The sequence below is a fragment of the Diceros bicornis genome, chromosome X, assembly GCF_020826845.1.
Source record: "Diceros bicornis minor isolate mBicDic1 chromosome X, mDicBic1.mat.cur, whole genome shotgun sequence".
Classification (NCBI taxonomy): domain Eukaryota; kingdom Metazoa; phylum Chordata; class Mammalia; order Perissodactyla; family Rhinocerotidae; genus Diceros; species Diceros bicornis.
The window spans coordinates 135,204,873-135,218,807 of record NC_080781.1 but is presented as its reverse complement, the minus strand read 5'-3'; the positions used below and the strand labels follow the sequence as shown (position 1 = coordinate 135,218,807).

Sequence of the window (13,935 nt, the reverse complement as noted above, 5' to 3'; positions counted from 1 at the left end):
ATGCTAATCTCTTCCAAAAACACCCTCAGACACACACAGAAATAATGTTTAACCAGATATCTGGACATCCTGTGGCCAAGTCTAGTTGATACATATAATTAACCATCTCTTACAGAGCGGAAGAAAAGGAGATGCTGAGTTCAAACCTGTTAGTCCCAGACTTTTGAATTGCATGGGCCAATAAAATGAAAGAAACCAAAACACACAGGGTTTTTTTCCCCCTCAGGAGAGTAACATATGGTGGCAAAGTAAGGACATTATACATCACCTCCCAGCTTCCAGAGCAAATGTTTAAGCCTTCCACTGGCCTGTTCATTGTGCAGAGTGTGAGGGAATTATTTTGTTCTGAACATTATCCCATGGGGCTCAACCAAGTGGGGAGAAAAGCATGCCATTTCTTTGCCACCTATGGCAGCCAGGTGCCCGCACAGTTAGGCCTCAGGTGGCAATGCTTTCTGGCCCTAGAGCTGACAGGGGAGCAGGAGGGCTGGATGGCAAAGCTGGACTGCCTTTGCAAGGCCTTCAGTGGAAGGTTTTAACAATCTGTTTTGAGTATTACACATTTTTTGAATGCTAACGATATCTATATACAAATATAAGTTAAAATATCAGATATATATAGAGGTTATCCATTTCTCTTCCTAACTCTGAAATAGCATGGATAACTGGCTTGATGTAATTGGGGGCTGAAATTTATAGACAGTAAACATTGAAGGGTACAGATATGTTTATTTAGAGATGAAAAAGATACTCTAAAATGCTCTGCTTTGACAGAATTCCATGTCCTGTGGCGAGGCAGCAGAGCATAGTGCACCAGAACCCAGACTCCCAGCCACGGTGGTTTAGTTCAAAACTGGCTCCACTACCTAGCACCTGGGTAACTTTCAGCAAGTGACTTCTCTGTGCTCAGTGTCCTCCTCTGCAAAAGGGGATAATAATGATGATGATAATAATAATAATAATAATAATACAGCTAATCATAGGCTTGTTGTGGCAATTAAATGAATTTTAATTTATGTAAAGCACGTAGAACAGTGCCTGCTATGTTGTAAGCATGATGCAAATGTAAGCTATTATTATTTAATGGCAACTATAAAAACTTGTCTCTCACATGCCAGCACAGATGAAGTAGTTTTAATGTTAACATGGACAATGTTGGGCCCCTGTGTGGATCCACTTTGTCGGCTTTGCTGGGAGTGTTGGCTGCTGAGGGCTCCCAGGCACCCCCTTCTCTGGAGGGTTGCCCTCAGGTATGGGAGCCATCTTTCCTAGAAGTTTACGCACAACAGCACTTCCCTACCCTGGGGCAGCTTGCCCCTTTGTCTCAAAATGAAACAACTGTGAAGTGCAATTCTTGCTCCAGAGCTCCTCATGGGATTAGACTGAAGCTCAACTCCCGCTGCCAAACATCCTTGGTTGGCTCCTTCCTCTGTTCTCTCCTGCTTCCTCATTCCCTGCTTCTGAGAGCTCAACCACAGTATGTCATGTGCCCTCAAATTCCTGCCTTAGTCTCTTCTAAGGAACCTGAGCTAGGACAGGTACTAATGTATTAGTGGGGAGAACACTGGATTTTACACCTGGAATGGGTCTGGGAAATAAAACTGCAAAAATAAATTCAAATCCCAAGATCTCTTTGAATTTCTTGCCACTGCCTTAGTATTATTATTTTACAAGAACTTTATCACTGTGGCATTTTTATTTTTAATAGAAATAGGTAGAACTTTACACATTCATTCACTTAAACATTATTGAGGGCTTAACATGTGCCAGATATTGTACTAGACTTGGTGGCCATACAGAGATTATTTGTTTTCAACGGGGCAGAAATGGAACTTCAGGATATCCAGTGGATTTGGTTCAAGATTCACAAGACCCTGAACAATGATAGAAAGCCACCCTGGTTTCAGTACCAGGAATAGTTGTTCCTTTTGGAACAATTGACTTAATTTTTATCTTAGGGACACTGTGAAGTAGGAAACCAATCATGTCATCTGTGCTTTGCTGAAAACTTCAGAGACAAATATGTGACATACTTCTGGATCCTGAAGCATGAATTCTATCTAATTAGCTCATCTATTGTTCCTACTTTTGTTTCCCAGTTTCCTTAATTAACAGAGTTATTTTTATCTTGTTTGTATTTTTGTAAGTTGCTTGAAAATTTTTTTAAAAATGATTTTGAATATTGCATATAAAGAAGTAAAACTTGAAGCTACAGATTCTCTAAGTTTTTTTTTTTTCCTCCTGGTGGTAATAATTTTCTACACTGCTCAAACTCAGTTCTAGGACACAGGATGCTGGCCCGTTACCAAGACAGACTGTATAAATAGCATTCCATAGTTCAGCTTTCAGTTAATACAGTGTGACAGATACACATCGTCTTCTAACGGTGTGTAACCAGTTTTGGAATGTTTCTAGTTCAGGAGATGGGCATCCACCAAGTACCACAACTTTTGTTCAGCTCCTTTTTGCTTTGCAGGACACTCTGGAAATAGATGCTTAGTCTCTGTTGCAAAACACCAAGGAAAACCACAATTTCCCCCTCTTGAACATTCCCTGAAGAAAAGATAATTAAAAGTGATTATGGGACCTAGTAGACTGTATCAGTCAGCGTCCAATCAAGAGACATAAACCAGACAGTCATGTGAACAGGGAAAGATTAATTCCCTGTTCAACAACTATTAACAGGATTGAAGTATAGAAATTAAGAAACCTTAACTAAATTGGATTGGAGTCGGCAAGGCCTGTAGGGGGAGTTCTCACACCCTATCATACATCCTCAATTACACCAAACAGGAAGAGGGGGAGGCTTGCACCTTGGACAGGAAGTAAAACTACTTTACTACTCAAGGAAGATTTCTCTCCCCACCCGGCAACAGCCCAACCAATGAGAAATGCCACAACTCAGCCAATGAGAAGCTGTTGCCGCCCTGAACTGTTACTTTCCCCCAAAGGACTTTCACTTAGAACAGCCCCTCCCTACTCCCCCTTTTCCTCTACAAAAGCAGCTTCCCTCCTTTCTTTTCCGGATTTGCCTATGGTTTGCCATAGCATGCACATCCCACATTGCAATTCTTTTGGCTATTCCTGAATAAACTCATTTTGAGGGTAAAATACCAGGAAAATTTGCTTTTTAAATTGACAGGAGTAACAAGAGTTTGACTAGTAAGTAAAGAGAATACTAAAGAATGCGGGAATTGCAGGTATAGCGAGCAGCCACCACCCCCAGGGCTGGAATTCCACAGCACTCCATTGGAAGGTGCTGGCTGCTGGGCACTGCTGACCGCCACGTGCTGTAGGAACTGGAAGCTGGAGAAGCCATCCTCTGCAGGAGCCAGGTGCTGGAGAAAGTGCTTGGCTGGAGCCCAGCACTGGAGAAAGGTTCATCCCGCAGGAGCCTAGCACAGGAGAAACTAAACTTCATCCTGCAGTGTTTTCATGGGTTTTATTACTATTTAGGTATCATAAGGCCAACAGATCAGGAGACAATGGCTACTGAAAAGACAGTATGTTATACTCACAGATCCCAAGAGGAGGGCACATGCCACACCACTGGGGGCCACTCGGAAAAGCACTGGGATCAGTCACAAGGCAGAGGGAAAGGGGAAAACTGTGAGCAAGAGCCTTTATTGTGGTTTCTGAGGGAAGAGATGGGTGACACAGGGCAAGCAGGTTTAGGATTGGCTAGTTTGAGTAACTTTAGCAGGCTCTGGAGCATAGGCGCTGTTGCTACCTGCCTAGTACCTGGCCCTGGGGTGATTAAGGCAGGGGGACAGTGGCCTGAAGTGTGAAAGCCCATAAAAGAGGTGGCTGGGGAGATGGGCTCTGGATTGGTTGGTCTGCATTTGTAAAGCATGCTCTACGGGTGAATTATTTACTATCTGTAGGAATTAGCTAACCCTAGGAGGGACAGTCAAAGCATCAGAAATTACAGAAAATAAAAGACATGCTTAATATATGAAGAAGCACAGCACAGAAGACACTGTGTGCTCAGGAGCCAAGACCTGGAGGAAGCTGTGCTCTGCAGGAGGCTAACAAGTGAGGCACACCAGCACCTGGAAGGGAAGCCCCTTTCTACTCCAGTATTTCTCCAGCATCTTCTGCTGACAAGGATTAACACTGTGCCAGTTGGTAGGGAGAAATACTGACAAAGTCCACCTCCATTATCACAGAGCAGTTAAAGAAGGGTGGATTTGGGGCTGAGAGGCAATCAGTTGAAAACCGGCACAGAGACTCATGGAATCATTGGATGAGAAGACATACTACGGCACTCAGTTTCTTCCTATTTCCAATCCACATCCCACTTGATGACTGAATTCTCCCTACAAGATCCTATCGGGCACTGCTCCTACAGGTGTAGAGGCAAAGAAAGAGGGCCCCACATTTTCAGCATACTCTTGTCCAAAGTCTCAATCCATACAACAACAAGGCATTCCGAAGGAAGCTGACTCCATAATCAGTGACAAATTATTTCAAAGGCATCTATTTAATGATGCAATTTGACCAAAATGCCGATATTGCCTAAAATAGTAGTTCCTAAACACTTGGTGCTGGACTAGCTGCACAAAACTGCCTGGGATGCCTTTTAAAAATTTTTCTTTTTTTTTTTTTTGAGCAGTTTTAGGTTTATAGAAAAACTGAGTGGAAAGTACAGAGAGTTCCTATATACCCCTCACAGCCCACCCTCCCCCAGTTTCCCTTATTATCAGTCTTGCATTAGTGTGGCACACTAGTTACAATTGATGAGCCAATATTGACACATTATTAATAACTAAAACCTATTGTTTACATTAGAGTTCACACTTGGAGTTGTACATTCTATGGGTTTGGACAAATATATAATGACATTTATCCATCGTTCGAGTGTCATCCAGAGGAGTTTCACTGCCCTAAAAGTCCCCTGTGCCCCGCAGGGGTCTGGTCCTGGGACTTGTCAGGATGGTCCTGGTCCCATTCCATGATGTGGTCCAGTGGTCCAGCTCACCTCTGGCCACATCTGCTCCCACGTCCCTCCCCTGGCCAGCCCAGGGCGGTTCAGATGGGATCTAGCGGGTGCTCCTCCTTCCACCTCTCCTAGCACAGCTGACCCTCTTCACAGCCTGCCTCCTGGGACCCCAAAGCCCTCTCCTGCCTGGCTCCTTTCCAAATCCACCTTTGAGTCTGGGGGTGTTTGAGGCCTGGGGGAGCCTACTGGTGACCACCCCTGCCATCCGCTGGAGGCTTTCGTCTGCTCAAACTCTCTGTTGGGGACACCAAGGTCCTAGCTGGCTCTGTGGGTGGCTGAGAAGACTCTCCTTCCCCCACTCTGGCTTGGCCTCAGAAAGAAAAACCTCAGAGTCACCCTGACCTGGCCATCAGTTTAATCAAACCTTTGGCATTATACCAGGAAGTGCTTGAAAATAACTCATCATCATAGCGATTTGTCACACATTCACACGGCAATGATTATTATTTACCAGCCACGAGGAGACTCACCAAAAGGCTACATCACGTCGTGCCAGCTCTCCCTGATTGACAACTGTCCTGAAAGGGGATTCTTATCTGGGGACCTCCAAATACAGATATATGCACAAGAACATCGGCACTGGGAACTGAGTGGTTGTCAGTGGGGAGAGAGGCAGGGCAAAGCCCCACCCTGTGCAGACCCATGAGGCCAGGTTGGGGAGAGAGTGGGCAGAGCGGGCAGCAGGGGTGATAGGGGCGCCGGGATGAGCCCCAGGAGGAGGACAACCCCAATCCCTACACGGGCATTCGACAGCCGGCCTCCTACAAGAGACGCATCACAGTCCTGAGGGGATTGAGGGGTGCAGCAGAGGGGCCTAAGAGTGCAGGGGGCATGCAGGAATTCCTGCAGCCAGCTTCCTGTGGGGCGGCTCCTCTTTCAAACACCTCCACCCCTGCCCAGGGCCTCGAAGGCACAGAATCTGGCATCTCACCTCCAAGGGTCCAATGTGCACGCTTTAAGTCCCTGGGTGAGGAAACAGCGTGGTCTGTGTCCCATGTTGTCACGGCTTGAGAATTAACCCACGGCCCCTGTGGTGCCTTCTATAAGAACGGCTGTGACAAACAATGCATCTGCTCCCGTTGGTGGCAAAGGGTCCTCAAAGGACCCTACCTAAGTACAAGAGGACTGGTAGGGGGGTGTCCCCGTCAGTCCAGGGAGGAGAGGAAGACGAGATGTGGAGGAGCACTTGATGTTTCTCCAACGTCTACCAACATAGTCATTTCTAGTATGATTCTGACCCCAGCTCCTACCACTCTCTCCTCTGGAAATTTCTGGTTTACCTGACATCTCAGAGCGTTTGCAGCTTGATTGGAAACTGAATAGAAACTCCACCCAAACCGCAGCTCTGCATAGTTCCCTCCTTGAGGCTATATTATTCAATTTCAGCGTGGGGTCTTCCCTAGCAAGGTGCACCTAACTCAAAGCTCCCAGAATTCCTATCAAAGACCACCCCCTTCCCTCTTTTGCCACCTCTCTCTTCCATGCAAACCCCCTATTTTCATCCATGTAACCCCACTAAAATCCAGCATTGCTTACAAATGACCAAAATAAACTCTAGGGAGCTGAAATCAACGGTCATTTCAAAGGAGTCAGTTCTGGATTTCCCAGGCCAGGGAGGAGGGCGCCTGTTCACTGACTTCCGGGCATCACTTCAAGGAGCAAGAACCTTATTTCTCAGGAAATCCTTGCAGATGATGGATATTAAACACCTCGTTCCTCACTGTTGTTCGACTGCAATGTGACAAGGGCCCAGGACACCTTCCCTTCCTGCCCCAGGTGGAGATTTCTCTCTGGTTTACCCGGGATCTAAAAGAAACTTTTCAGATCAATTTTCCACTTCAGACTTTCCTCTCAGCCCTAAGACACACAGTCTGTGAGTCTGGCCGCTGCCAACACCCAGCTTCATTATAATCAACTCCCACAGAAGGAATCGCAGTTTCCCAAAGTCCCACACTGCCCTAGCTCGGGGCATTTACTTGAGTGCTCTCCCCTGGGGCCGCACCACCGCTCACCTTCTTCTTCTGTTCTGGACGGGACACTACACCACCTTCCTTCTAGGACTGGGGCTCCTAGACTCTCAGTCTGTGGGTGGGGGGCGTCCTCCTTACCCTCCTTTCCTGACTACTAACACAGGGCCTTCCAGAGAGCAGAGGCTCAGCAAAAGTCTGGGGAAGAAACGAGCCAGTGAGCAGGGGTCTTATTTACTCAGATGAAATTACTCCAACTTTCTTGAATTACCCAAGTGAATCTGGGTATACACATACCTTTTAGCTTGACAGAACGACAGAAGAGAGCAGATAAGAAGCCAAGAATTAAGTACCTTCTACATTTATTTTTCTATTTCCCGACCCCATCAATTTGACTGCTAAGTTATTTCACATTTTCTAGTTCAGATCACAGACTACGATGGACGATGTCCCAATGACTTTTACAAAACAGCAAAACTCTTCCTCTTGGACGGGATAAGTACAAATTCATATGTGGTCAATGTCATTCGCAAACAGATGCTGAAGCTAATTAAACCTTCTGTTAAAGGGAACCCATTTGAAAAATTCGTAAGGAAACCAAGATCCATCATAGAGAACAGGAACCCAAAGACACTAGCCACCATGTCCCCCCACCTCGCCGTGGCCCTCCTCTACTTAGGACGCTGACTGCTCTCTCTTCAAACACAGAGTGAAGAAGCAGCCTCACTTCATGCCCGGCAGGAGAAGCTGCTGGACGTGGGCGTGGACCGTGCATGGGTGCAACTCTGGCTCAGGCCCCCTCTTCCTCATCGCTCACAGCCTCTTCAGACAGGTGGAGGAAGGAACCAGGATCCTTGCTATGGACTCTGAGCAAATACTCCAGGACTTTCATTTTGCTGGTTTCAGCGTGGGCCCTGGGACCCCACAGGAACTCGTAGCGTGCAGGATCGCTGTCGGGCACCTGCCGGTACTCCACGTACTGTTCCTGCACCCAAACTTTGGTGAGGAGCTCCCTGGGCTCCCCGTAGATGAAGTGCTCCATCCCGGCACACACTCCCATGACACTCAGCGCTTCCCAGACATCCTCCTCAGGGGCGCAGTCGCCCTCCAGGAGGATCACGCCCAGGAGCAGCACCAGGAGGCCGGTCTTGGGCATGCTCTGCTCACCGCTCAGCATCCCATCGTAGGTGAGGCCCAGGGTGGTGACCAGGACATAGGAGTGGTCGCTGGGGTCCACTTCCTTCACGTCAACGCCAAAGACCAGCTGCATGCACTCAGAGGCTTGGCTGAAGATCACAGGGAAGTGGTCCTGGTGATCTCTGATGACCAGATTCAGCATTTCCGCCTTTGTGGTCGGCTCCTTTGTACGATACTTCAGAAGCAGGAACGCCACCAGGTCAGCCATCTTCAAGTGTAGTGCTTCTTGGAGCGAGGACTCGGCGTCTTCCGGGTCCTCCCAGGCGCTTGGCCCCTCCTCATCCTGGCTGCTGGAGCCATCGCCTTCGGATTGGCTCCACGGAGCAGCTGCCGTGGCAGTGGGGGAGGGCCAGGCACTCTGAGGGCTCTGGGGAGGACTCGGGGTTGCAGCAGCAGCCACCTCCTCCAGGGTGCCCAGGAACAGGACAGACGGGGAGGAGGAGAGGGAGGAGGAGGGAGATGTGTCCTCCTCCTCCTCAGTCCCGGACAGCTGCGCATCCACCAGACCCTGGGCCTCTCTTGGGTCCTGATGGTCTTGCTCACACTTGTAGTGCTCACTCATCTGACCTAGAGGCATGATGATGCGTGTCTGGCAGCCGGCAGGAGCGTGGGCAGGACGTGACCGATGGGGACCCACAGGCCTGGGGGAGAGAGGGAGTGTGAGTGGACTCAGCTGAGAAACGCAGCCTCGGTGGCTCTGACAAAGATGACTTACAGGTCTCCTCTTTAGGGATGCTCTCGGCTTCACAGGGCTCTGTCCTCCTGGGCGGCCTGTGCCCTATGAACCTGAAGGAGGAAGTGAGACGGCTCCTCAGGGTGCACCCAGCACAGCCTGAGGTTCTAAGGACGACAGTGGGGTGGGGTGGGCTCGGGCGCTGTGGGGTCTCCTTGGTTTCGGCATGGGGGAGACCCTGGGTACACGTTCAGGGTGTGTATCTCACCTTGACTCCTGGCGCTGCCTGGGCCTCCTCTGCTCTGTGACCTGAGGACAAGAGCCTCAGACCAAGGGCTTCACCTGCGGGTTCCTAGAGCCCCTGTAAGAGGAAACGAGGGGCCACCTCAGGGTGCAGACTGTAAGCAGAGACCTGGGCCCCCAGTGCTGACAGGAGGGGCTGGCCGGACTCTGTGAGGTCCCCACTGTTCTTGGGTGGGTGGTCCCCTCCGTGCTCACTCAGGGTCCTCACCTTCCCCTGGCAGCCCCTGGGCCCCACTCCTCTGCTGCCCTGAGGCAAAACTCTCAGAACACCACCACACACCCCTGAGACTGAACAGAAGGAAGTGAGGGGGCGCCACATCAGGCCACACCTGCCCAGGGGCTAACAGGAGGCACCAAGGGACAATAAGGTGTGGCCAAACTCGGTGGGTTCCACGTGTCCTGGGATTGGTGGTCCGCCCAGTCTTCACCTTGACACCCTCAGGGCCTGGGACAATTCCCTCTGTTAACCTGAGGCCACCCTCCTTAGGCAAAGGCCTCGTCTCCTGAAGACACAGGAAGAGGAAGTGAGGGGGAATCAATCCACCCCCTGATCCCGGGTCTCACCATGGCAGACAGAAGGGTAGAGGAGGCCTGGGCTCCATGTGTCCTGCTGAGTGTGTGGGTGGGGGTCCCCTCAGTCCTCACCGTGACCCCTGCCAGGGCCTGGGATCCTGCCTCAGCTGACCTGAGAACAGAGCCTCAGACCAAGGCCCTCACCTTCCCGAGACCACTGGTCTGGAAGTGAGGAGGGGCTCAGCCAGACAGGCCCTGCTGGGGGGTTTCCAGGGCTGACATTAGCGGCAGGCCAGATTTCTGAGGGGCCCCCTCTTTGTCCTTGGGATTGGGGTACACTCACTGTGCCCTCGGGGTCCTCACCTTGACTCTTGGTGAGAACTGGGACTCTTCTCTCAGCTGACCAGATGTGCTTCCTCAGATGACCTGACGTCGTCCTCTCAGACCAAGGTCCTCACCTGCCTGAGGGCTCTGAGAGAAACGGGAGGAGGCACCACATCCACGCCCACCCCCCACCCCCCACATCCCCCCACATCCCCTACCAGGATCACAAAAGGCTGGCAGAGGGGACCAGCCCTTCTGTCCTGGGTGGGGGTTCCCTCAGACCTCCTGTAGGTTATTCGTCTTTTCTCCTGCCAGGGCCTGCTCTTCTTCCCGGCCCCCCACCTGGATAGCTGACATCTCCCTCTGAGCAAGACCTCTCCTCCCTGAGGACTCCCCACATTCCCACCCATGGTAGAAGTGAGCATGCCATTGAGGACCACCGCTGACTCTTCCTTCCAGGGCTGAGAACAGCGGACAGCAGGACTCTGTGCCGGCCTTTCTTTTCTGAGGTGAGGGGGGTACGTTCAGTCCTCATGAAGGGTCCTCACCTTGACACCTGACAGATCCTGGGACTCCTCCCTCTGCTGACCTGATGTCACCACTCAGACCAAGGCCTCACCTCCCTGAGATGCCCCATCCCCAACCACGTGGCAGAAGTCAGAGCAGGGTACATCCAGCCATCCTTGTCCGGGGCCTCCCGGGGCTGAGAATAGGGGAAGCTGGCCTCTGTAAGGTCCCTTCTCTATTGGGGTGGGGGGAACCTCCATGCCCTCTGTTCCTCCCAAAGGGTCTTGTCTTGAGTCCTGGCAGATCCTGGGACTCCTTCCTCTGCTGACCAGATGTGGCTGCCTCTGCTCACCTGACACTGTCCCTCAGAACAAGGCCTCACCTCTCAGAGAGCCCGAGGCAGAGGTGAGTGAGGATGCACCACCTGCGGCCACCCCTGCCGGGGGTCTGCAGGGGTGACTTGGGGCAGGGCTGATTTCAGTGAGGTCCTCCTCTGGCTGTGGAGGGAGTCCCCTCAGTGTCCTCAAGGTATTCATACTTACTCCTGGCCAGGCCTGGAACCATCCCTTCTGCTAACCTGAGGATGTGTCCTGCAGGCCAAGGCCACCATCCCGCTGAGACCCCGAGGAGCAAGTGGACAGGCCACTCTCCTGACATCCTACCTGGCCTCCAGGGACAGACCACGGGGCAGATTTCTGTTGGGGTCGCCTATGTCTAGGCTGGGGGTCTGCTCAGTCCTCCCTGGGGGTCCGGGGACTCCACCCTCTGCTGACCTGAAGCCACATTCCTCACCTCCCTAAAACCCCCGAGGCAGAAGGCAGCAAATGCCTCCTCGGGTCATCCTGCCCTGGGGCCTCCCCAGACCAGCACAGGGCCACAGGATCCCTGTCTGTCCTGGGGTCCAGAGTCCCTCAGGCCTCCCTCGGCATCTCCCCCTGACTTCCAGCAGGCCCTGGGCCATCCCCTCTGCCCCCCTCAGGCCCTGCTCCCTTGACCAAGTCCCCGGTCTCTCTCAGTCCCGGATGCGGAAGTTGGAAATGCAGCCTGTGCTCACGGCGCTCTGGCGCCTCCCGGGGCTGCCTGCAGGGCCGTGTTTCTGTGGAGTCCCCTCTGTCCTCCCTCAGGGTCCTCCCCTTGAGCCCTGGCAGGTCCTGGGATCCTCCCTCTGTGGATCCGAGGCCTTCACTGGCCGGAGAGCCCTGGGGGAAGTCTGTGGAGGTCACCTCAGGCCACTAAGCACGGGGACGCCCAGGGCTGACGGCAGGGGCCGACAGGGATTGCCTGGGGCTCCTCGGCCCTCCCTCTGCTCCTCTCCTGAGCTCCCAGCAGGGCCTGGGCCCCGGCCTCTGCCCCCTGAGGCTGCTCCCCGCAGACCCAGGACTCCCCAGCAGGCTCCTCTGAAGACGAGGTGGGGGCGGGGAACTCTGCCTGACCACCCTGCCCCCTCCCCTTCCCCCAGGGTCCCTCAGGGCTGATGGCAGGAGCAGACCTGGACGCCGTGGGGCCTGGAGTCCTCCCTCCCGGGGCTACCTGGACGCCTGGCCGGGCCTGGGCTCCTTCCCTCTGCCGCCCCGGATCCGGCCCGCCACCGCGAGGCCCTCGGCTCCCTCAGACCTCCGAGGCGGAAGCCAGAGGACGTCACATCCGGACGCCATGGCCCGGGGTCTCCCAGTGCTGACGGCAGGGGTGAGAGTGGTCTGGACGTTCCCTCGGCCCCGCCCTCCTCTCCTCACCCTACTCTGCCCGGCCTGGGCCTCTAGCCCTCTGCCCCCCTGGATCTGCACCCCTCACTCTCAGCTCTGACGCCCCTGGTTGTCTGAGGAGGGGGACGTGGGAGAGCGCTCTGCTGACAGCGCTGCCGGGGGTCCCCCAGAATGCACAGCAGGGGCCGAGGGGGGTTCTGTGGGACCCTGTGTTCTGGGGCCGGGGGTGTCCTCCGTCCTCCCTCGGGAGGGTCCTCGTCCACCCTGGCCGAGATGGCCTGCTGTCCCAGGGGAGGTGCTGGGTGGGGGCTGCTGCGCCCAGGGCTGTGGGGGAGGTCAGAGAAGAAGCCACCCTTCCCGTGGGGTCTCACCAGCCAGCTAGACACCGCGAACTGTTTCTTTTCTGGATTTCATTTGTCCTGAAGAGGCTGAGCAGCTGCAGGGGCTTCCCGGGATGGTCGTCCGGGTCTATGGTGACCTCACGTTGCGTGGTTGAGTGCAGGGATTTTCACTTTTTAATCTTCCTTCCTAGTAAGAAATACATTGTATGTCTCTGCCCTCTGTCCTGTATCTGTATCTATAACATATGTAGCTTATGTGTGTGTATAGACACGTATGTGTCCATACCACGTGAATATGCAGATAAATGTGTACACATTCATGTATGTTTCTATTAGTCTTTATAGATACATGTAGACTATATATATATATGTGTATACTTCTTTTATGAAAGAATACCTTCTTTTTCTCTATGTAATTAGCACCTATACTTGATATTCTGTTCTTTTGTTTTTTTTTTGCTGGGAATGATTCACCCTGAGCTATCATCTGTTGCCAATATTCCGCCCCCCTCCCCTGCAAGGCCCCAGTAGATAGTTGTATATTCTAGTTGTAGGTCCTTCTAGTTCTTTTATGTGAGCCTCTGCCACAGCACGGCTCCTGAGAGACGAGTGGTGTGGTTTCAGTGCCTGGGAACAGAACTCTGGCCACTGAAGCAGAGTGCACTGACCTTTAACCACTAGGTGGTCAGGGCTGGCTCACTATTCTGTTTCTTGTCTGTTCTCTGTATTCTATTAAAATGAGAATCTTTTGAAAGGCTAGTCCTCACCCACTAAGATAGTTTCAGGTGGTTATTAGCACAGACTCAGGAGTCAAATGCCTCAATCAACCCATCTTTCCTGCTGTCCTGGTTTTGCCCCAGGGCCACTGGCATGTGTGGTCTGAGGGCCTGCTTCAGATGTGTGCAGTGAAGGAGGAGCAGAAGTTTGAAAACTTTCCTCCTACCCATCCTGTCATCTGCATCTATGCAGCCTACTACCCTCCCAAATTGGCTGCCACTGCCCATGCCCCCACCCCAAACACAAGTACTGGGCTCACCATAGTCTTCAGTCTCCCCCAGGGCTTTCTCCTGTTTTGTTCTTTAGATATTGTTGTTCATATTGTGTGTTGTTTTTGAAGCCTTTATTTTTTTTTAGAGCCTCTTAGGTGCCCAGAAAAATAAGGAGGAAGGTACAGAGATTTCCCATTTCCCCCCTGCCCCTACACATGTATAGCCTCCCCTATTGTCAACAACCCCCACCAGAAAGGAACATTTCTTATAATAGATGAATCTACATTGACACATTGTATCCCCCCATCTCCATTGTTTACATTAAGGTTCACACTTGGATTTGTACGTTCTATGGGTTTGGACAAATGTATAATGACATGTATCAATTGTTTGAGTGTCATCCAGAGGAGTTTCAC

At 51.9% G+C, this 13,935-nt stretch overlaps 1 protein-coding gene and 1 long non-coding RNA gene across 3 annotated transcripts; both read right to left on the bottom strand.

Moving 5' to 3' along the window:
• Window positions 1-7,324: 7,324 nt before the first annotated feature.
• Window positions 7,325-9,199, bottom strand: LOC131400633 (melanoma-associated antigen 8-like). The gene is made up of 3 exons (XM_058535331.1): window positions 9,108-9,199; window positions 8,882-8,952; window positions 7,325-8,807 (listed from the first exon to the last, which is right to left on the bottom strand). Exon 3 carries the CDS (start codon window positions 8,741-8,743, stop codon window positions 7,760-7,762), a length of 984 nt encoding a protein of 327 aa, XP_058391314.1. The 5' UTR covers window positions 8,744-8,807; window positions 8,882-8,952; window positions 9,108-9,199; the 3' UTR covers window positions 7,325-7,759.
• A 231-nt stretch (window positions 9,200-9,430) lies between these two features.
• Window positions 9,431-12,055, bottom strand: LOC131400632 (uncharacterized). 2 transcript variants are annotated; one of them, XR_009217389.1, is made up of 3 exons: window positions 12,017-12,055; window positions 10,019-10,126; window positions 9,431-9,645 (listed from the first exon to the last, which is right to left on the bottom strand). It is a non-coding gene; the product is annotated as an uncharacterized LOC131400632 (long non-coding RNA). The 2 variants fall into 2 exon arrangements; XR_009217388.1 differs by having other exon boundaries at window positions 11,976-12,038.
• Window positions 12,056-13,935: the final 1,880 nt, after the last annotated feature.

Coding starts and splice junctions, on each gene's coding strand:
- LOC131400633 (XM_058535331.1), bottom strand. CDS start 8,743: ATGCCTCTAGGTCAGATGAGTGAGCACTACAAGTGTGAGCAAGACCAT.